Source organism: Triturus cristatus, chromosome 7 (genome assembly GCF_964204655.1).
Source record: "Triturus cristatus chromosome 7, aTriCri1.1, whole genome shotgun sequence".
Taxonomy (NCBI): Eukaryota; Metazoa; Chordata; class Amphibia; order Caudata; family Salamandridae; genus Triturus; species Triturus cristatus.
Window position 1 is genome coordinate 1691442318 of NC_140590.1, and position 24765 is coordinate 1691467082.

Here is a 24765-nt window from a genome sequence, read left to right on the forward strand (position 1 = left end):
GGACAAAGAATGTGTCAATCAAAGTAGCTCTGGCCTGAAGAAGTATGATAACTACATGTGAGACAGGTCAGCAAAAGCTTTCCTTGGCTTCTGGTTCAGGGAATAGATTTGTTTTAGGAATCAAATCTGTTTTTGGATACTCCCACATGCCTGTAAATGGTTTTCAAGTTGTACACACCTCCCCAAGACCCGAGAATACAGAAGGGAGGATATTTAAAATCCCTCAGACTAAATATGTCACAAATGAAGACATGAGATCTGATTATCCTCTGGGCTGTGTGTGAAAACAGTGAACTGTCCTTCCAGTATATATCCAGAACAATTGATGTTGCAGAGATGCATAAAAAAGGGCAATTTTGGGATTAGAAACACATTCTACAAAAGCACAGATCATGTTCCTGTAAATAATGTGTCACCATGGGTAGAAAAAGGAAGGACACCTGATGGTATTGATATCTATTTGAAAATATGAATTACTCAGGGATGTCCATGCCTCTATAAAGGTCATTGTGGTTCATTACTAAAAAAACAATCTTGGTGCAATGAATGATCTGGCCAGTGATAAAATAATGATTATGAAAAATCATATCAGGATGGGAGCTGTGCCTAAGCTAAGTATACCATCAAGTGGGTTGTTGGGCAAAGCAATCCAACAACTTTTATAGGTTTAGAAGATGGGCGTCTTGTCTATGGAAACTGAAATGCTCATAGCAAGACTGGGAGTTCTAGTGAGCCAGTCATAGAGGAATGCTTATTAATGAGTACATTACCCCAAATCATCGGCCATGCCGAGAGCAAACGTGGTATCAAAGAAGTGGAATATCGGTCTCCCCAGACAAACTGAGAAACTACATCTACAGCACGTGGTGGGGAATGTTGAAATAGCTGGTGTGTCTTTGAAGCTAGAGCTGGAAGACTAAAATAAATCTGATATTATTTTGAAAAGGGAAATTTATGTTTAGCTTGTTAGAACATAATGCTAAGCCGAGCCAATCAATATATAACAACTTATCAAGTAAGGGGATACATTTACTGTTCAAGTAGGAGTGCCTGCAATTAGGGTTTGTGTCAGATTCCTGCAGGGCTAAGTGCTAAGCACCTGGTTGAACACCAAGGCCTAAAATAGAGGGAAAAAGGCAATGGAAGACTGGAAAAGAGAGCAGTATGTGCTGGATCAGCAATGAGTAGTAGAGAAGAAGGTACAAGGAAGACTGAGAACTAAACACAACACCCCTTGAGAGTGTTATTCCCGGGCAGTCGATTTGAAATAATGTTTGGATGTGTGACTTCCCAGACTGTGGTGTGACTTCATGCTTCACGATATGACTCCAAATTACCTGTACCAGACCAGCTGTCGTCCTTCTTGGGCTCCACCTGGTGTGAGATAGAGCAAGTTATACGCAGCTCCGGAAACAATGCCACACCATCCTGGGCCTCAAACTCAGAAGCGGATCGGGCAAAGTGGTTGTTCCCGCTCAACGTGATTTGTGGGGTATCTGGCTGCAGTACAACCACGTACCCCTCCACTGGTGGGATGGAAACACAGGACTCTTCACTGAAACACCTGTCAGGGAAAATGGTGAAGAGAAGAATGAGAGAAAGAGATGTTTATGGAGACCAAGACCAGAGGATGACTGGGTGGAAACAAAGCTGAAGGACATGAGGCTCCTATCCTGGTATTGTCCCCCCACTCATGTCTGTTCTTCTGTTCCTTATTTCTATTCCTTTTTCTCACCTCCTCACTGGTGAATCGCTGGACTATTTCCTCACTCTATTTCTAACTTTGTTACCCTTTTTCTGGTTCCCTTGCTGTTTGTCTAAGTTCCACATGCTGCTGCTCCTTTTCTTGCTTCTTCTGTTTATGGTTCTCAGTCGTGTTCCCTGGTCTTTTTGTCTCTTCCGTTACACATGTTGATCTCTACTATGCCTGTTCCTGCCTTTATATGTCCATCTGTTGCACTTATTCCTGGTTCTACATCCTGCGACCTCGCTCTAATCCACCTCTCTTGCTTTTCCTCTTTTCCTGTTCCCTGGATCTATACATCTCTCTTTATTTTGCACCACTTGTTTTCCTGACAGTTTCCTGTATCTATAACTTAGTTAATTTTACTTCTTCTTTTGTTTCTAAGATGTATCATGAATTTACCCCTTCCACTGTTGGTCTCATTCAGGCTCCTCTGGTCTCTAGCTCTATGTTACTCAGTCCTATCCCCAAACTTCTTCCTGTCTCTGCTCTAGCCCTCCCTGTTTCTCTTACCATGGCGATCCTCATGTTTCAGGCTCTGTCGTTTCCTGTATTGTTCTTATCCTCGTGACTGTTTCTGTTTCAAGCTCTGTCCCTCCCTCTTTTAGCTATAATCCCCATTCTTGTTACTATTTCCTTTTCTCTCCCCTTCTTTTGCATCCTCGTCCTTCTTTTTGTTTCTTTCTGCCCTATTTCTTCTTCTGATGCACTTTCTTTGTTCTGCTTTATATTACCTGGCTGTAGTCTTTCCTCCCATGCTCTTCATTATTTTCGAATGTGTTGCCACCTTCTCTCCCCACTTTTTTTCCTCTCTTATTCTGTTCTCCTTCATGTTCGCCTGACCCTGCTACTACCTCCTTATTTCCTGATACTTCCTTCCCTACCTGGCTCTCTAACCTTCATTGTTCTCATCCCTGGTTCATCTCTCTAATTTGCAGCTCTATTTCTCACTGCGTCACTTATTTATGATTCCGCTTCTTCTCTGTTGGCTCTCCTCTCTTTCTTGCTTCTTTACCTTGTTCTTTTACCGGTTCCCTGGCTGCTTCCCTCACTCAGCTGACCTTATTTCACTCCCTTGACATTCTTTATAAACATTGGGCTCACATTTCTTTGATTCAGTGCCATGTCTAGGAAGACATTATGTTCTCAGGTTTATCCCATGGATTGTATCCAATAACAGGATTTGCTGTCCCTGTTCTCACTTTCCACCGTTCCCTGATCGCGTTACAGGTGTTTGGGTCTCAGGGATTGGTGAGTATTCCACTGTACTTACTTGACTGTGGTGGCGAGCTTCAGAGGTCGCACCCCAGGCGTGGCGAAGCGAAGGGAATTCATGTAAGCCACATGCTGAATCGCTCGGTTGAAGGTTTCCACATCGTCCCCCTCTAGGGTCAGCAAGGACTGGGAGGGGTTCACGTGCACCTGCAGGGGGTACCAAGGTTGAGGAGAGAAAAGGGAATCAAAAGAAGTGTGGGTGAAGAAAGGCCAAAGATAAGGTAGGTAGAAACTTAGAGAGAGGCGAGAAGGTGGGAATGGCAAAGGGAAAATGACATAAAAGAGTAAAAAAAGGGATAAAAGGGAAAAGTGAGGGAATGGGATATGAACAAAGGTAAAGACAGGAGGCATGAGAAGAAAAAAGATGAAAAGATAGCAAGGCGAGCAAGAGAGAGGGAAACATGAACATCAAAAAGGGAGAGGAAACAAGGGTTTGAGTACAAGCAATAAGAAACCACTACAAAAAATTGAAAATTAAACAGAAAGGAAGAAGAAGCAAAGTGAATGTTATGCATACACAAGGTAAAAATTATATTTGGACGTGAGAAAGAAAGAGAAGAACGCAGGTATAGAGGTTACAAATCTACCGATTTAAATTTTGGCAGGAGGCCTGCTCGTTTGCTCGGATGGTTGAAGTCATTACCCCAGTCACCCTGGCAGAATAATGCTCTCCATATTTAGAGCTCCCGGCCAGCCCAGTAGGGATCTCTGTGCCTTTAGAGGAGCTGTCGCTGTGGCTGTTACTTTGAAGGCACTGCACTTTGGTCAGTGGGAGTTTGTTATTGAAAAACAATCAAGCATTGGCATAGCCAATAGGTCTCGCTTTTGGGACCTTATAAGTGTTTAGCCATGCAAAAGTTGATGTTGTTGCACCAAGGATATTGTGCTGCATATCTATATACTTATAAGGTCCCAAAAGCAAGACCTATTGGCTATGCCAATGCTTGTTTAAGCTTTCTGTTGTTGAAAGTGATGTGGTTTCCACGATTTAAAACTTAAAAAATAAAATAGGTACACTTCAAGCACAGGTATCCCTTTTGCCCCGTGGTTAATCGCCCTATTAAGACAGGTACACTGGCAGTCACACTGAGAAACACCGATAATCCTTACATTTGTAATGGAAGTCCTGGCAATTACCAGCCCCACTAGGCAGTGCAACTAGGATGACCACTTCCCTCCAGATTATTAAGGCCACAGTTTATGGTTCTGGATGCTTAAGTCTTGTTATACTTCAACTGAACGAATTAGACTGCTAACACATCTAAAATCAATGATTTGTGACTGGAAATGTAAGGACTAGATACGGTGTCCGTAATAACCTGCAGTACAGTGATCAACCTAAGCCCACAACACTCAAAGAAGGTGACCTCAAGCATTTGCGGCAGACAATCCGATTACATTTAACGTAGATCAACCGCTTTTTGGAAGGTGCAGAAGATTTGGAACGCGGATGTCACCCACTCCAGTCTGGGGAAAGCGTTTGGCACTTTGGGAGGGTAAAGCGATTCCAGGGAGGGTAAAGTGATTCCAAGGAGGGTAACAGTCACTCTCTGGATGAGCGCAAGATACACCTAAAGCTCTAACATGAACACAGTTAAATGTTTGCAAGTGAGTGACTAGGAAACCGCATTCTGTTGCGCTCTCCTGAATGATGGAGCACACTGATGCTACAAGCCCAAAAAAATTATATTTGCACCAGCTGTTTGGTCTGCACAATGTTTGCAGGCTGCCTTAAATTGGGTTGGGCGGTACCCTAGTCTCTCGCCCAGGGAGGGGGCGGGGGTTGTGGTAGTGAGGACGACACATCTAGTGAAGGGGGGGGATTTGGGGGTCATCATGACGCACCTTAGGGGTAGAGTTTACAGCTCACCTGTGGAGAAGTGTGTAGTGGGTAGGTCAGCTGGCAGATACCGTGGCAGGGGAAAGAGTCACCCAACACGGAGTTGAAGTCATCTGAGGAAGAGGGTGAGTTGCCCTAATCATCGAACAACAGCCTAAAAATTGGAAAAGTGCTAGAGGAACACATACAGCAGCCATCTTATCCATCTCTGTGTTTGTTGTTACTGTGTTGATGGTATAGACTTCCGCGTAGACATAGATGGCAGCACTGGCGTGCGAAGAGGACTCCAGTATGTGTGAAGGAGGCGACCATGTTTGAATGTGCATTTTGTGGCTCATAGAAAAACGTTACACAACAGAAAAGTTGTGAAGCTGTAGAAATTACTAATATTAATTTAAAAAGTAGTGCTTCAATACATTATTATGTTTAAAACAAGGTATTGATTAATTTTTTTGCGCGCAGTTACTTTTGATAATGTGTGCAGGGGTTAATGTAAAAAAGTTAAGCTCTATCTTCAGGAACCTTTCTGTGCATGTTCAGAGAATCACAAAAGTTCATTTTCACTTATTAGGGTTTGAATTTGTGACCAACTATATTTGCCAGTCTTATCCAAGGACTTTAAAATACGGGCTTTAAAATATGGGCGTCTACAACCTGAATCGGATGTTGGCATGATATACTCGTCTACTTTGACACTGCCTGTCTATTGCAACACATCAATTAAATTACTTTGTGGTAACGCAAGGCGAACTACGAATGAGTATGCCTCATGGCAGAGGAGGGCTGCAGGGGGGTCCTTCAGACGCGGAAAGTAGATATGAAGCACACCATAAGAGGGCGCCATCCAATCCGTAGCCTCATTGCAGAGCACACAGCAAGTGTGACACTTATGCCAAAGCCTAATTGCCAAGACCATTTTAGGTGAAAGAATGTGAAGGACGTACACAACTGTCGAAATACTGACAGCACCAAATTAAAGAAAATAAAATTCTGCATTTGCAGGGGAGGAAAGTGGATGTGTGAGAGAGCAAGCATGGTGAAGGGATGATAAAAGTATATGCAAAAAGAATGAAAAGACAATGGGAGGATTTGGGAAGATTTTTAAAGAAAATGGTGCAAGTGGCTAACAGCGAGAAACTGAAGTGGTGGGAAGTGGCAAACAGGAGTGACTTAGACACTACAAAGGTCACTATCCTTTCCACAGATCTAGTAACAGAAACTTCACAGAGAGGCATCCAGATACCGATCAGTGCTTAGATTTATATGCGAGAAAGTGGGATACACTTGACAGTAGAAAGGCACTCTAAACAGATAGAAACCATAGAAATGTCACATGTTTTACTATACAAAAAATACAACGATTGGCGTTGGTTATATTTCCTTTAGCGCTCCTACAGCCTTCTCTCAATCCAATGCACTCCCACAATACAGCGCTCCTACAGCCTTCTCTCAATCCAATACACTCCCACAATACACCAATCTTACCCCATTATAGCATGTTAACTAACAAATTAGCGCAGCGTGCCACATAATAAATGTGCTTGACTCAGCCACCTCAAGAACTTAGCTCCAGACAGAGGATCTTAAAAATCCTGTCACTCAGATTTTGCTAGCAACTCTACTTCACTTCTAGAACTGAAAACATTGAAAGCCAATCGGAAACTTTGTATGAGCCGGAGTGCATGGCGGCAACCGAAAGGAGCAGCCAGCCGTAGCTCATTCTCAGCATAAAGCCTACAATTGGTTACTGAAAGAAAGGGCTACACCCCGGAAATGGTGGCGCGAAATATTATTGAAACGCACCGCCCTATTCCCCCGGAAGCAAACGCCCCTGAATATCCTGAACTGTTTCCATAAGTTGCAGAATCGCCCTTCTTTGAGAAAACAAAATTACGACGGAATTGTACATCTGGCGTTGTATGGATAGGGAAAAAAAACACCGCGCGGCCATGAAAGTGACACGGCCACACGGCCTGCGAAAGTGAAAGTGATCGCGATCAACGGAGGAAAGACAGATGGCGGCTGCGTGCGTGCACGTTCATGTGCACGCAAGCTTTAGGCCACCAAAAGCCTGTGGCGGTACTTTAAAAACCCACCTACTAAATGTCTCGCAGAGCAGCACATGCGCTGGCTCAGGCGAGACCTAAAAACTATCGACCCCTTCCCCCACACCCTGTGAGTTTACTCCCAGGGTGAATCAGTTAATTTTGTTTCTATTCTGTACCACCAGGTTTTTCCTCGCAGTGATGACAGAACAAAATACATTGTACTGTCTACTCTAAATAGGGCAAGCGGTCTGATGCCCTTACTTTGATGGCCCTACTCCTTTGGCCCATTGGAGTAAGGTTCGTCCTGTGAAGAAAGTATGGCAGCACCGTCAGAAAGATCATGGGATGCTAGACTCATAATAGAGCGGACAACCAAAACTTGATAGACAAGGCACTTCAGCACACGTGGTGGAGTACCCTGTACACCAAACCCTAAATCGACCCCAAAGTAAGCAAAGAGCATATCACACAAAAAACATCAGCTCATGTAGGAAATTGAAAGTTTCCATGCTTTTGATGATAGTCACAGGAACCTTACCTTCATTCCTTTCCCTAGGCTGTCAAAATCACTGTAGTCCAGCCCTTCTCGACAAGCGTACAAGCACTCTATCACTTCTCGACTTTCCAGTTTCCCAGGACGAACGGTAAAGCCGGACAAGTAGCCGTGGAAGTACCTCTGAATCTGCCGTGTGTCACCTAAGAACAGCATGAGAAGGTTCAGCAAAGGAATGTTGGGAGAAGTAGAGGAACTGAGTGGGAAAATAGGGGCGTGTGAGTGGTCAGGAACCAAGCTTAGGAACTGAGGTGGAAAATAGGGGCGTGTGAGTAGTCATGGACCATGCAGAGGAACTGAGGGGGGAAATAGGGGTTTGTGAGTGGTCAGGAACCAAGTAGAGGAACTGAGTGGAAAAATAGGGGTGTGTGAGTAGTAAGAAACTAGGCAGAGGGACTGAGTCGGGAAATAGGGGTGTGTGAGTGGTCAGGATCCAAGCAGAGAAACCGAGGAGGAAAATAGGGGCGTGTGAGTGGTCTGGAACCAAGCAGAGGAACCGAGGGGGAAAATAGGGGCGTGTGAGTAGTCAGGAACCAAGCAGAGGAACTGAGTGTGGAAATAGGGGTGTGTGAGTGGTCAGGAACTGAGGCAGAAAAGAGTAAAGTAGAAGTTACAAGAAGATATTTAGTTGTTGAGAGAGAAAGAAAAGGATCAGAAGAAAAAGATACGGGGGGCAAGGAAAGGACTGCTAGAGAAAGAGACAGCAGAACACTGGTGGGAGATAATTAGACAGTGTGCAGGGAATCATAGGATCAGAACAGGGAGGTAGCCGGATAAGGCCCCAGTTTTTCAGCCTTCTACGCACCTGGCAACACCTCAGTGGAATTCTCGTCGACTTTGTCTTTCTTCTTCTCATCTGCAAGAAAATATGGTTTTGATATTTTTTAAAGGATTGAAGGAAAGACCATACCCTTATTTGTAAAGTTGTAAATTACCACTGCACAGAATTCCACCCTTGGTTTTTCCTGCCTCTGCGGTGGGCAAACGAGGGAAGCGACGAGGTGGAGTGGTTGGAGCTAGGGTTATAAGGTGCCTTATGAGGTCTAGCGGCCATAAGTGATGCACATTGTGATGACATGGCGCAAAAATAAATCAGGATTTCTCCAGACGTATGAGTCTGGGAAAACAAGACAGAAGTATTGTGCAAACAACACACGGGTAAATTGTTTTAACTAACAAGTCTTTCCTATAAGTAAAATAGCAAACACAGTTTAAAACAGAAGGGATGAGTGACTGACCTTCTAGTAAATTATGAGCTCAAATTAAGTTACAAGTCGCTATCCAGGGGAGTATCCGCGCACAGGAAGTGGACTGCTGATATTCACAGGATGTGACCTACAGAACGTGAGGGTGGTGTGCTCAGATCAGGTGGCCACTAGCATTCTTGGAAATTGCCAGCTCACAGAAAACTAAAGTATGACATTCAGGGAAGTAGGAAGTGAGAGCTGTGGTGCAGCGGCAAGAGCAGCTGCCTCCGGAGGTGGGGCTCACAGTTTGATCCCCAGCGCCGGTGGCAGCTCAGCTCACCATCATGTGACTCTGGGCAACAGCTCACTTAATTTCCCCGACGCCCCTTAGTGCCTTGAAACCTTAAGAGGTGATATGTTTGCGCTTTACAAATATGGATAATTATTATTTGCTCTCATCTCACGAAATTGCCCACTCCCAGGAAAGGATCCTCCAACACAGTGAAAGTTGCTAAATAACAAAAGGTTATTTAAGGACATTTACAAAAGTAGTTTGCTCACAGCAAATACATCTTGACATTCAGGAAGGTCGCCTGATCACAGGAAGAAATATACTGATAATCAGTGAAGAGGCCTGCTCCCAGTAACTGCAGCGGCGGCCCGTGCAGGTAAGAGCGGTGGGCCAGATGGGGGTGAAGAGGGAAGATTCATTATTTATTTAATTATCCCTCGTGGTCATCTGTCGAATCCCCCCAAACCGGCCCCACCGCCCCAACGCTCTTACCTGCACGGGCCCCTGCTAAGTAACTGACCCTTTAACATTTTGGGGAATGGCCACTCAGAGGAAGTTATATATTGACATTACAGGAGGCGGATGGCTCCCAAGTACTGGCCATGTGACTATAAGAAGAATGGAGTGTTCAGAGGACGGACCCAAATCAAAGACATGGCATGTCCACTGGAACATACATGTGTGCCTTGAAGGCAGCAACCTGCTCACAAGAAGTCATCTGCTGACATTCAGGGATAAAGGCCTGATTTGAGATTAAGGAGAGCAGACTTTTTTAAGGTAATCGAACCTTTGGCATTCTGGCAAAGGCCTGTTCAAAAAAGCAATTCACAAACAATCATAGGAGAGGGCAACACAATGCATTGTGTTGATAATATTCAAGAACATTGGCTGCTCAAAATTTAGAGCCATAGCGTTATAATAGGAAATAGGCACCTGAAAACATGGATGACGATTCACCAAGATGGCAGAGATAGAGGAAGTGATATCACACACACTTTGACCTTAATAACATCACAGGAAGTGACATCATATGGTCTATGACCCAGGAAGTGATATCACATAACCTTAATCCTGATGGCATCACAGTAATTGACGTTGTGGAAGTTCCATAATAGCATGATTAATATAACAACAAAACATATAGAAAAGTCTATTTTAGACACCACCTATATGAAGGTGCTGACATCTTCTTTTAAAGTAATGGGCTGTGATAATCATCGGCGTCTCCTCTGCTAAGGCAGAGGAGTATCGCCCCACTGCTTTGAAGCAGTGAAAGAAGGAAACATAAAATGATAATAATTTGAGGGTATGAGTGGTTTGCCCACTCCAAGTGTGCATTACAGCCTGCATGGAGAACAAGCCCAGGCTCCTATTCCCTGGCTGAGCGCCAACCACGGCGCTCAGACCAAGCACAACGCTGCATTGCAGCGTTGTGATAGGCTCAGGGGCAACTGGGTGCTTTCTGTTCCGACACCAGGGGACATACGGAGACGGAGACACGGAGAAGAGACGCGGCATCAGGTAAGTGTTTTTTATTCTTTTTTAAACCCCCTTACTCTCCTCCCGCCCCCGATCCCTGACGGCCAACACTGGTAATACTTGTCCTGAGATCCAGTGTACGAGCAACACGAGTGAACCAGGCCTCTTCTAAATTATATAAATAACCATAGGCTCTGAAATGGCACTGAATCGGTATTCAAGGGGAAGATGTACGAATGCATTTATGGTCACAAATCATGAAATTTAGTAAATCACCGGGTTTGCGGCCAGTAAATGTGTTTTTCTAATGTACAAAACTTATTTAGTGATTTAGTAAAAGGGCTTGTTTTTTCCTTAAGGAAAAAGAGATACATAGACAAAATAAGGTTTGCTTTATTTAAAATCAATCACAGATCTGGTGGTCTCCTGACCTCAACAGTCCACCATTCCTGTGAGGACAACGAATCGTAGAGGGTCACAATTTGCAACCTACCTCATTAATAATGCAGATCGGATTCAGACCTATTATGATTCAGATTTTTAAGAAGAAACCTATCAGTACAGAGTTCAGTTCATAAAAATCCTTAAAAGTCACAAAAATACTGATCTCAAATTGCGACCAATATTTTGTGACCAGTAAATAGTACATATGGTCCCAAGTCCTTTCATGGTGTATCAAGCCAATTAAACCTGACGGTATCCACGGGTGACCCCATTGTATTCTAAATGTGCCATGGGTGCCCTCATATGTCAAAAATGACCTCCATTGTGACAGTTCCATCATTGGTGTCCCTATTATGCCATGCCTGCCCCTCAGGCAAAAAGTACATACAATATGCCAGTACCAGGATTTTGCTATTAATGCCATCTATATACCATGAGTGACACGTATGTCAAAAATGATCTTTATTATGTAGAGGCCAGCATTTCAACATGGTCGTCGCACTCTAAAATTCCACATTTCTTTCGCTTATGATAAGAAATACCACCCATATGCTACCAACATTATACTGCTGATGCGTCCTATGCCAAGAATTTCCTCAAGTATGTCAACATCAGCATCTTTCCAGAGGTCCCCATACGCCAAGAACTACCTATTGTGCACTAGTAGCAGTGATTTACCCAGGTATCCATTATGCCCAAAATTACCTCTAGTATTCCATTGTCTGTGTTTTCTCAAAGGTGTCTGCCATGCTAAGAAATGCCTTCAGTATGCCAGTGCCAATATTTTACCATTCGTACCTCTATAAACCAAGGATTGCTCTCAGTATGCTGAGGCCAAACGCAGACTCACAAACGAAACACCACATGCATATTCACGCTCACTTACAGTCACTCTCACACACATATTTTCACTCTCACTTACTTATTCACATTCTCTTGCACTCATTCATTCTCTCTCATTCTCTTGCACTCACTCTTACTTACTGGCAACTGCAACTGAGTAGCATGAGTGGGGAGAATAGAAAAAATACATAACAAAAAATACTTACCTTGCTGCTGGACCGCCGCCTCGCCTCGCATCATCCTCTTCTCTTCCTGCTTGAAGCAGGAAGCACAAACAGGCTCCCATAGCCAATCACAATGTGCAATGCAGCATTGTTATTGGTCTGAGCACTGTGGTTTGGCGTTCAAACAGGCAGTGGGAGCTTGTGCCTTTTCCTCACCAGGCTATGTATTACAGCCTGGTGGGGAACATGCAAAGTGTACATGACTGTTTGGCCAGGCCAAGTCATGCCCACTTAAGTGCCCACCACTCCTCCCCTTGCTGACTGTGAAACAGCGAAGCCCTGCCCTGCCCCGTAAACCGGAACAATAAAATGATAATACCATAGTGTTGTTATCATTTTATTTTGACATTATCCACTGCTCAAATTGCAGTGGGGCTACGCTCCTCCGCCTTAGCGGAGGAGCTGCTACTGCTCTTACTTTCACTAATTTATTCTCACTCATTCATATTCACTCTCCTTCATTTTTACTCTGACTTGTTCATACTAACTCATGCTCACTTTCAGTCACTCTTTCTCTCACTTCCTCATTCTTGCTCACTTTCCCTTATTCGCACTGGCTCTGAATCCCTCACTCTCACTTATTCATTCACACTCACTCGTTCATGTTCACTTACTCTCACTCACATTACCTTGCACTCACTCTTACTCTGTTATTCTTACTCACTCTGACTCATTCCCACTCACAATTACACTCATTCACACTCATGTTCATTCACACTCTAAAACTCCCTAACACTCCTTCTTAGTCATTCACTTTTCACTCACTTGCAGTCAGTGTTACTTTTACTCACTCATTATCATTCACTCTTGCTCACTCATATTCATCGACACACAATCTTACTCATTATCACTAACTGTCACTGACTCTCATTCACTTTCATACACATATGCTCACTCATATGCATGGACTCTGTCACACAAAAACACTCTCACCCGCAAGCTTAACACAACATACATTGAAAGCATTTTTTTTATTTATCACAGCTCCCTCTTAAGGTCCTGTTCTAACTCCTGGTGCTCCATTTTTTATTAACCTAACATTGAATAATAGAATATCATTCACTATTAGTTTAATAAACGAATGACCAGCAAACAAGGAGAGCGGAGTTTCGAGGACCATTAGAGCAAGCTGCCCCTGTGTTCTTGGCACTGATTTTGCCATATCTGAAGAAAATGATCTCAAAAGAAGAATCAGAGGTTACTAGCGACAACTGCGACCCCTGGCAAACCCTAAATGACAACCATGACTTAGATTAATGGGCGTGGCCTGCTCACAGAGAGTGACATGCTGACGTGAAGTAGAGTGTCTGATAAGAAGTTAACCACTCACATTCAGAGGAGTAGACTGCTTACAGGAAGGGACCCTCTGGCACCCATGTGAGTGACCTGCTCAAAGGAAGAGATGGGTAAATATTCAAGGAAGTGGCCAGGTCACAGGAAGTAACCATCTAACATTCAGGGAAGTGGCAAACTCACTGAAAACGACCTGCTGATGTTCATGTAAGGGACCTGCTCACTTGACATGGCCTGTTTCCCGCAGATATTGGCATTTATCACTGTGGAGCCATTCGCCTTACCATGCATACATTTCTTTGGTTTTGTAACAGCTTAGCCAGCCTAAGCTTTGTGACCACACAACAAAAGCCTTGATATGGCAGGTGGTCAGTGCTTAATTTGAGCCGGTGGTTTCTGGTGCTAGGCACCGGCACTTTATTGTCAACGCCAGCGCTTGTGACAGTCTGCCACAAGGTGGCGCTGTCTGGCTACCACAACAACAGTTTATTATTAATTTAGTATACATTATAATTAACTATTACCTAATGCCCAAGCCATTCTTATAGCTTTGGGGGCCTGAAATAGTCCGAATTGTCAAATTTGTAGGAGTGTAATGGTTAGTAGTAGTGTTGTTACCATCCTTGGCAGCATGGCAAGGGCAATGTGTGGTGCAAGCTGCAGTGGCCTTCTGACGAGACCCCTGGCACTTTTATTTTTACAAATTAAGCACAGCAAGTGGTGCCCTATGAAGTTATTGCTCAAGATAGTCACCTGTCCAGCAGGCTCCAATCATCAACCGGGTCTCGTGCCTGGGAGGACGAAGCATGCCGTTGTCATGAATGAGTGCTGGGTCGTAAGACACGCCATCCACAAACAGAGTCACTGTGGGGAATTCCAGGTTCAAGGCGTAGTGGTGCCATTCATCGTCGCAAACCTAGAATGCAGGACATATGGAAGGAAAGATAAACATTCAACGAGAGAGTGGAAGAGGCATGGACTGAGATGGAGGAAAATATGTAGGGGAAAAGGAGGAGAAACTGGAAATAGGCTCATTATATTTTGAAGACTATTTTTAGAGACATTCAGGAGCAAATGTAAAAACCTTGAAGAGCAATCTATAGCGACAATAAATGGCATGGCATCAGATGCAAACAATATTAGGAGGCCAGCGAGGACTAATTCTCAAAATGTTCCCAAAAAGTAGGCAATGCAGTGCTCCTAGATGACAACCCTAATACTGTGGGGCTTTGGTACCTTCTATGTCTTCTCTTTATGTCTATTTAAAGGATGAGACAACTAACTGATATTAAAGACACTTAGGGCCTGTATACGATGGCGGTGAACCCGCCACCGAAAGGCTGTGGGTGGCGGGTTCACCGTCAACGTTTGGCCATTTCCCAACTACTAGATTGTGATGGCGGGCGGTGTGCTGGCAGGCGGAAAGCCCAAACGCCATGAGTCCAACTGTAGCAATCGTTCCGATTGCCTGTCGGACCGCCCAGCATCCCCAGAATGGTGGTGGTGCCTAGCAGGCACCGCCCGCCTGTTTAGGATGCAGGAGCCCCACCAGCCTTTCCATGGCGGTTCAACTGGATGGACTTTAGGGGCTAGTTGCGGGCCCCTCTTGCCGCCGGGCACTTTGAAGTTCCACTTGGGGGACACCTATGGTGCCGCCCTACATTTCCCTGAACGCGGTGCCTGCCACATAGTGCAGGAAAATGTTAAAGGTGCATTTTTAACATTGTGACAGGTGCTGCAGCTAACTTGCTGGGTAAAGAGCTTCTCTGGTAATTATAAAGCTAAGGAAGATTGAGTTGAGGGTATTAGAGTGCACCTTGGAGAAAAATGTGTTTTTCATTATAAGTGGATACATTGAGAAACAGCCCTTTGTGGAAGGCACTTGGCCCTGAAGGCATCCCTACAGATCATATTAAATATGACACAGACTTACGGCCCCTGTTGTTCTACATTTGCTAAATGCTGTGAGCAGGAATATTATACCTTGTCGCAGTTAGTTATAGCTTCAATTTTTAACAATGATGCTATCTGCCCATTTTCTTATTGAGTCTATGATTAAGGTGCTTAGGTGCACCCTGATGAAACGATGTAAGAGAGGGAGACAAGTATACAAATAGAGATATATACTAGAAATAAGTGTAGCTTGAAGGGTATCTGACATAAAGCTATTGAGTTAAGATGGTGAAAGTTTAAGAAACAGATGCAGAAAGTAAGTGGCAGAAGAAGACAGGGTATGAAAGAACAAGGCATAGGCAGACATGGAAAGCATTTGAAGCATGTGACTGAGAAGGAGAGAAGGGAAAAAAGGAAGTTGATAAACAAAGAAATATGCAATGAAAAAAGGAAAATCAAGGAAGGGGCACTGATAAGGGTATAAAAGAGGAAGGGAAGGATTGGTAGTGAAAAAGGAAGGTGTAGGGGAACAGAGCTTACATGCCTTAAATAGTAAGGCTGAAGAAAAGAAGGAAGCAAGAAAAAAGAAATGAAGGATGGGAGAGAATGAAAAGATGAATGATGAGAAGCAAATACAGAGTAAAGAAGAAAGGAAGTAGGAAAGGTGGCAAGATGAAAGAATATGGGTTGAGAAGAACAATACATTGACTAAATTGAGAGAGAGCAGACACAGCGAGATTGAGGTTTCTACAGGGTCAGAGCAGGTGGTAGATCCTTCTCCTACCTCGCAGCCCAGACCTGGAACGAACTCCCCCTTCACATCCGACGAACCCCAACACTGCACCAGTTCAGAAAGGACCTCAAGACCTGGCTCTTTGAATGACCCCAATGGAGCTGCTCACACCCCTTCCCTCAGCGCCTTGAGACCCTAACGGGTGAGTAGTGCGCTCTACAAACCTTGGTTGATTGATTGACTGATTGATTGAGGTTGAAAACTCACAAGGACAGAAAAAGAGGAGAATGAGAAAGAAGAAACCATGGCTGGTAACAGGAAAGGTAGATAATTGACACTAGTAGGTGAGAAGAAGAAGCAAGACCAGTAGTGCGGCTAACAGAACAGAAGGTCAGTGGTAAGTAAGGATAAAAAAGGGAGAGTGCGAGAAGGAACCATGGTAAGATAACGAGATGAAATCATGGTAGATGAGGAGACAAGGACTATTGGTAGCTATGGCGAAAGATATGAAAAGAGAAGTAGCCTTGGTGGATAGGAAGGAGAGAGGATAGGGAACCTTGAAAGATAAACAGGTGGAATTTGGTAGATAAGGGGGAGAGACTTTGACCATTGGTAGGTACAAAGGAGCAGGAGAAGAGAGAGAAAGGGCATTGATAGATAAGGGAGGAGAACGGGGTAAAATAGGATAATTGTCAGATGAAAGGAAAAAGAACATTGGCAGATAAGGATGACACAGGAAACCTTGACACATAAGAGGGAAAAAGGGACTCTTGATACATAAATAAAGAAAGGAATGGAAGGAAATAATTAAGCTTGGTATACAGGACAGAGAGGAGAGAAAGAGCCAAGAAACATTTATAGGTAACAATAACAGATCTTTTTAGACAAGATGACAGTGAAGAGGAGGAATTTTATGGTATGATTTGCTGTTGCGCAGAGCTCAGGGGCATACTAAAGACCCCCGCAACGCCGGCAGTGCGGGGGGGCAGGTTTACCCATACTGGAGGGGGCTCCCTCAGCCCCTACTGATGCAAGTGAGAGGGTCCCCCAGCATATCTTGCAGGGGAGCCCCCTCATGTTTTGTTACTCCACTGGCAGACATGCAACAACACCGCATCTAGTCTGCTCAATCTGGGGTTTGCTGCTTGTTTTGGGGTAATTTTTGCTGAAGTTGCTTTTGCCAACATGACGGGAGCACTTTTCATACTGAAACGATTGAAGGCTAGCCTGCCATGCTAAGTTGGCATGGTTGAGCGGTCAGCTATTTGTTTTGTTTTTTGGAAACAAAAAAGCAATCGCCCCAATGCTGTGAGAATTTGTTCCAATATTTGATCATTTTATGCGAGTTTCTAGTCCACTGCATTAGAAAAAGCAAATGGAAATGATGTTAGAGAGGATGCCTCTTCGTGCCATCTCACTGGTGGATGGAAGGAGTGGAGGCCTTTTTCTATGTCCATATCAGCAGCAGCCCCAAAATGAAAGACTATGTTTCCTACACCTTTAAATGAGTGGGTGAACCAAGAAGAATTTATGGTAGCTGTCCCAAAACCACCTTGCTCTAAAGAAGACCTTTAGTAGATAAGATGGAGGAGAAGAGGGAATGCCACTTGGTGTATCACTAGAAAGTAAAGAAAAGGTATTTAGTAAAAAAGGAGGACATAAGAAAATGTGGTGGATAAGGAGAGAGATAGAGTGCCAAGCTTAATAAGGAGAGGAAAGAGAAGAAAATGCCATAAGGAAGAGGACAGAAGGATAAATCCATGGTAGAGGTGGGGTAGTAGAGGGAAGGTACATTTGTATATGAGAAAGGTCTAGAGAAATGAAACCCTAGTAGTCAAGGAGATTAGAGAATGAAGCCAGGTATATACAGGCCAAGTATAATACCTGCTCCAGCTTCCAGAGGAACTTGACCGGACGAGCGCTGTCCACCAGTGACCAGTACAGGAAGGAGATGCGGCATCCGTGGACAGCCAGGGAGTAGTGTGAGTAGCTGTCCTCTGGCAGGAGATAACAAATTCAGGCATGTTATGAACAACACATGAGTACCTTGCACATTGAGAGCAATCAGAGAGATGTTAAGATCTCAGAGACACGGACCACCCAAGAATACTGTCATTGATAGCCCTGGTGGACTTCAGATATTATACAAGAAGTAGGTCACACAACTGAGCGAATGTATCACTCCTTCAAATAAATAGTACACACACACACACACACACCTGAACAAGTATATCACAAACCCTTGAACACTAAAATGCTTAATTCCTGGAATTATCTCCCTCTAAGCATCCACCATACTTAACCTTCCAATTATGTGCCAATAGGCAGCCACAGTTCAATAATGCAGGCTGGATGTCTCACCGCAAAGGTTGCCCTACAACAACAACAGCTGCAATGACCACACAACTCAGTTCACCAAATCCCAATCACCTCTTCTTATGCAACATCATGTGTCAACCTGGAAAACGTGGAACATCAAAGCCATTTTCCTAATTGTTGAACAGCGCTTATAAATAAATTTGTCGGAGCACCTTTTTCATGATCTTATCAAATTGACTGCCTAGAATTTGTGGACTATTTGGGAAGTTTGGGTACCAGCTGATGAGTCACACCCCAATTGAATGTATTTTGTTTGAGGTCACAATCAAACTTCTACAACAACTACTCTCTGTAAGCTAGAGAAATCACACACAAAAATGTCAAAACTTTGACATAATTATAGCCGAAGAGAGGACAATTTTATACAAAAAGCCTATCAAATTCTCCCATGGCATCAAGGTGTTTTCCTGCTCATCTAAACCCTTAAAATCAAACCAATCCTGTTAAAGAAGCTCTTAAATAACCACAAAAATGTAAAGGGCTCCAATAAAATCAACCTTGTAATCAGTATGCTCCAAAACCTACACTAAATTCCAATCAGAACCGCTTATCAAATCACGGTATTTGCAAATGCAGATACCACGCTGCTCTTACTCAAAGAAGCAAAAAATGTGCAGCCATTGGTATTTCTTCATTGTGCCAAATTCCTGAACTGAAATACCATAGGCCCCACGTTTCATTTCTCATAACAATGAGGCAAAGGAATAATCACACTACTTCCCATGTTTACTGTTTTCTGATTCTGAGAAAAACTCCTTCATATGCTTCTTCCCTCCCTAGCTCAGTCTCTTCCCCGCGATCAATATCTGTGACACCCACACTGCAAAACCCCAGAGCACACAGTCTTTGCTCCCCCACCCAACATCTTGATCACATTATTTACAAAAGGCAATGACAGAGTAAGGTTGGGTGTGTACTGGGGTTATTAGGTGATCAGACTTTGATGATTGGTTCCATGATTTTTAGGAAGAGAATATACAACACATCCATATGGATGCATCATAGATCCAAACATGTACATCTGAGCATCAACATCAAAATATATAGGTAAAACCAAACAAGTATATAGCTTACTCAAGCAGCTATATCCCTGGGACACAATGCATTCCACAGTGAGAAGCATCCAACCTGACTCACCGTTTTTAATGGTGTTGCAGATGATGGTCTCCTCTTCCTTCTTCGGCTTGATGGGGCTGACAGCATGCTTCATCCACAGGGAGAGTGTGAAGTGGTCGCTGAGGCCCTCCTGCACCATCCCCGGGGGTACAAGCGTGGACTGGGTCCCGTTGAACCAGTAGATCACGCTGCTGTCCTGGCTGTAGTGGACCGACAGCCCAGACGTCCAGTTGTAGTGTGGACCTATGGTGGGGAGGAGGTCAACTTCTCCATTGGAAGCCCCTAGGGAGAATAAAGGATGACATGATGAAGAGGAGCCAGTGAGGGTACAGTAGGAGGATGGGAAAGAATAGGCAGGCATCAGTGCATAGAGGTATAGAGGAGAGGGAATACAAACAAACACAGAGAATAAGAGAGAGAGAGAGGAGGTGTGCTAAGAGCCCTTGCAATGAGTGGGAAGAATAATTACTTAGGAAAAGACAGAATTAAAGGAACATCAAACTCTCATTTTAAAAACACTGCATACACTCAACCTTGCATTGATTTATGTCAGTATTCAAGAGGATGGAGGTCTGGTGCAGCTAAATAAAGTCTTAAGAACAACAAGAACAACTTCAGGTCAAATAAATGTAAATGCTGTGGGAAGTTTCCAAAAGTGTAATACTAAAAACAGAAAGTGAGAGATGGCCATATTCTTAGAAATGCTTTCAATGGAGGGCCCTAAATGACCGTTTTTATCAGGAATATGTTCCTATGTTATAAAATACCCTTAGAGAAATTTCTATAACATGAGATAACGCAACAATCTATGGGATATGGGACAAAAACTTTTAAAGTGGGGGACCTCACAAGACAAATATTACTATTGCAGAAGGCCCTTCAGTACATATACATTACTATAGCTGGAGGACAAATGTGTACAGAAAGTTTTATATCAGAATAACTGATAGGATGGTTGTACTCTTGATTATCGAGGACAAGGATTTCCTGGCGCACTAATATCATGGACACGATATTGAGGGAGAAAATATCAACAGGTAAGTTCACAGAGAGAAGTGTACATCTACTGTTCCTAACTCCACATCTATGTACCTTGAAGATATATGTGTCGTCGAAGAACGTAGTTGTGAAGCTAGGTAGAGAGAATCTACATATACTTAGCTTTTGATATTTTTTCCCTTGATATCTTTCCACCATATTACTGTCCCACCATATTCTGGACTTCATATTCCACCTCATAGGGCATGTGACTGTGGTTCCTAGAAATGCTAGAGATGTCCGCACGAACAGCGGATATTTCTAAATATGGCGGGTGAAGTACCTGCTCAATGGTGGAAGTAAAGTACTACACTATGGCCAAAATAAATATTCCGTCCGCCAAAAAATAAATCAGCTGATGAATTCTTTGCTTTGAAGGATATTTAGGGTCATCATGAGTATCCCCAGGTAATGGTGCTTGCATTACTCTGGAGGGTTTTATGTGTAAATCACAAGAGTAAACAACTTTGTCTATCTTCCATTCCTAACTTTAGATCCAATTACTGACACTTTTAATAGATATTTGAGATGTGAGCATAAGGTCTTACTTATACACATGGTTCATACAATGTTTTAAATCCTTTTGAAATATTTCCAAAAGGTAGCTCAGTAGGACACACATTTTGAATCATATTAATTAAAGTCACAAGTTTCAGCATCAGTGCTAGTAAATTAATTTTTAAAAACAAGCCCTGGTCTTTATTTACACCATCCTTCTTGGACTGGATTTTTCTTGGCTACAGCCTTATAAGGTGCAGTAAAATGTCATCTAGTCTACGTTTAACATAGCAGAGCTAGAGGAGCTTCTGACTGAGGAGAAATGCACACTAGTAATGGTGATAACTCTGGTAATGAAGGAAATATACCAGTAAGTTCTTTAAACAATTTACATTGCACAAGAGGTGATACCATACGACGTCCTTAAAGGGCACTGTCTAATGCATTAAAGTTAAAGTTAGGAAAACATAAGGAGGCGCAGAAACAAATGAAATTCAATAATAAAACCAATAGAGTAGTATTGTAAGGTTGCTCCACCAAGGCTTGAACAAACTCCTGTCCCGCAGAACAAGTGCTTAATTTGAGCCGGTGGTTTCCGGTACTTGGCAGGGGCACTTAATTGTCAGCACCGGCGATGGGACAGTCTGCCACAGGGTGGCACTGTCTAGCTAATTTAGAGATGATCACAACAACAGCTAATTATTAATGCTATATTCATTAAAAATGACTATTACCTGGTGCCCAAGCCATTCTATAGCTTTGGGGGCCTGAAATAGTCTGAATTGTTACACCTGTAGGAGTGTGATGTTAGTAGATGTGTTGTTATTATTATTGGCAGCGTTGACGGGGGCAATGTGTGGTGGAAGTTGCTGTGGCCTCCTGATGAGAGCCCTAGCACTTATTATTTTTTTTTTACAAATTAAGCACTGCACACAACTTGACAGAAGTGACACTAGGTTGGTTAGGAAGGCTGAGAAAATGTTCGGCATGCTCCGCTTCCAATGCTAACTAATGGAAAATAAGTTTCAGGAGTACGATAGAAGCCTGCAAAATTCCATCTCACATCAAATAAAACAATATATTAATCAACTCATTCAAAATACAGCTTCAAGGCTCACCAGGTTGGGAAAGAAGGACTTGTAGCTAGTGTAGGAGGACTTTCCTTCACTACCAAGGAGCAGGCCCTTTAACGCACCCTAACTGGCCATCGGTCGTATTAGACCGATGCACCTTTAACATGAACTCTTATTCGAGCAGTAACATCATCAGAGGTCAACAGAGATCGCAAAGTCCACACATTGTGCACTACCTAGTGGCAGGAGTTTCTTTGAGGAGCCAGTAGACATGACAACTGCAGAGGCTAGAATTCTATGTGTAATTTCTATGCCTGCCTTATAATCTCATATGCGAGGGAGTGCACCCTGAATATCGAAACCACAATATCAAGGACAGAATATCAACAACAAAAAATGAGAGTTAAGTAAGTCTACATTTTCTATACCCAACTCCACGTATATGCATCCATGCCTCACATCTATGTTCAAGGCATGAAGATGTGGAGTTAGGAATAATCAATCTATACTTCCCTGTATGCACTTACCTTTCGACATTTCGTTCCACGATATTTTGTCCTCGATATTAGTGTATCATAATATTGTTTGGGTCGATATTCAGTAGTACAATCTATGTGAGATGTTGAAGCTCTTCGTAGTTCAATACTAGTAGGTTTTTTCCACTTGGTGTACTTTCATCATGTTGAAGGCTGTGTGATTTTGTTTCTGCAATACTTATGGGTTAAAGAAAGTACTCCAACGAATATTAAATAGGACACTCAATATTAATTACTATATGGGGTAATTACTACAAAGTGAGTTTTATAGCAGGCTATCATAAGAGGGAGCACCCAATGGGGGCATGTTGCCATTATTGATGTAGATCCTATGAAAAAGATTTGCTAGACTGAGAACAAAGTTCTCTCATGCAAACATGGGATGCGCTGTAATAAAAGCCCCACCTAACCTTAACGCATTCCACCTACCACATAGCTTGCGGAGGGATCTCTCAGAGTAGTTGTCTCGGTCGCAGCCCTTGGCCACGTGATTGGTCTGCAGCTCCACAGTGGCCTGAATGTTCCAGAGTGGCTCTTCGCAGGTCTCGAGGCGTATGCCCGGAAACAGAGGCATGCTTCCTGAACCAGGGGCATACTCAATACGCTTATTCCAGCCTAGCCAGGTGGATAAGGAAGGTAGACAAAACACCACCATTAGGTTTAATTAAGGAATGAGAATTCAACCTACAGTGATGGATACAGGTTCTACCTCTCATTGCTCAAACAAAGAAAGGTCAATTATTTCTGAATCTGAACCATAAAACAACAGATTCCCAATAACTTGAAAGTCAATAAACTTTTAAGAAGAATAGATCTATTCCCTTACCTTGCCAAGAGGGTTTGCAGGTTGGTTTCACCTGTACCTCCACTTCTGCATCATCCGAGGCACGTTTTTTGCCACAGTCGTAGGCCGTCACGGTGAACTTGTACAGGGCCTCACCTCTGTAATCCAGCTTCTGTGTATTCTTAATGTTCCCTGGAGATAGTGAAAGGTGACAAGGAGAGCACAGATAATAGGGGGGTGGTTTGAATGTTAGAATTTAGAAAAATATACATGGAAGGAAGAACGAGCAAGAGAGAAAGAGTATCATAAATTAGATAGACAATCTTCTGAGAAATGCTCACATTTCTCAAACATTTAGCATGATATGATATAAAAAGAAAGGGGAAAACAATTGATTCAGTAAAATTAGGATACAAATAGGAGATAAAACGAAACACATTCAAGAAAGAATAAATACAGAACAAAAGAAAGATAGGACCGAGAAGACAAAATAAACAAGAAAGAAAGAAATGAAGCATGCTGCAGTGCCTTGAGACCCTGATTCCTTCCATTAGGTCTCCTTCTTAAATCTCATCGGGATTGGCATCCAGCTTGGGCGTCTAAGAGGGCTATGCTTCTGTGGTGTCTTCCCTGTTTGTCCCTGCCAGAGCCTGGCAGAGTCTACTGCTAGATCCCTTGCCCTTTTTGCCTTCTGCCCTGAGAAATTTCACTTGCGCTCTTTATCTCAGCCTCCCTTTTTCTTAACCGAACACTTTCCTCCTGCAGGTGTCTGTAATCTGACCACAGAGGTAGCTTGCTATCACTTTATGAATTCCATAGATGCCTATTTCTATTTACACTGAGTTCCATAGCTGACCCTACAAGGAGGAACCTCTGATGTGGTTTGCATCTTAAAAATTGGACTGGTGGCTTAGTAATGTCTCCAGAGGTTTGTATTTTTTTCACTACTTGGATGGACTCCTGATAGTGCTACAGATGTCTTACAGGGCTAGAGTTCTGTGACTCCCTGGGTGGAATACACATACCGGTGGCTTGGTGTGGGACATCTCCAGTGGTTGGGCTTTTCTCTCCTGAATAGACCCCCACCACAATTCCTTTATTATTAGGGGCTCCTCCTCCTTGCTGGAGTATGCTCTCAAAGAGAATAAGAATCATCAACTACTATAATGAATTCTAATAAACTAACTAAACCAAACTAAACTGACTTTAAGGCTACATGTCATACTTTTTTGGCACCTCTACCGACACCCACTCTGACCATGGTCCAACCAGAAAGAGCTCTCTGGCCTTGTCAATGGGTAGGAAAGCACCATAGAAGTTCTACAACACATTACAGTGTAATCAAAGAGAGGCCTGTGTTGGTGATACTAGGAGGCATGTAGCATACCATATATTGAGACAGAGGGATGTTTGCAACACATGTGTGGCATTCATTTGTAGGGGGACTGTTAGAGGACCTTGTGCTGTTTAGTATAAGATCGCACAGGTTGCGT

The 24765-nt window shown here is 43.3% G+C and overlaps 1 protein-coding gene across 1 annotated transcript in view; it reads right to left on the reverse strand.

The window, feature by feature from the left end:
* CLSTN3 (calsyntenin 3) overlaps window positions 1–24765 on the reverse strand; it is a 126952-nt gene that overhangs the window by 16386 nt on the left and 85801 nt on the right. Inside the window, exons 5-13 of the mRNA XM_085619878.1 lie at window positions 23315–23464; window positions 22918–23103; window positions 19365–19625; window positions 17733–17845; window positions 13976–14138; window positions 8266–8316; window positions 7446–7603; window positions 3018–3166; window positions 1338–1564 (exon numbers count right to left, since the gene is read on the reverse strand). Of these exons, the coding sequence (XP_085476004.1) occupies window positions 1338–1564; window positions 3018–3166; window positions 7446–7603; window positions 8266–8316; window positions 13976–14138; window positions 17733–17845; window positions 19365–19625; window positions 22918–23103; window positions 23315–23464 (1458 nt within the window). The remainder of the gene's footprint in view (window positions 1–1337; window positions 1565–3017; window positions 3167–7445; window positions 7604–8265; window positions 8317–13975; window positions 14139–17732; window positions 17846–19364; window positions 19626–22917; window positions 23104–23314; window positions 23465–24765) is intronic.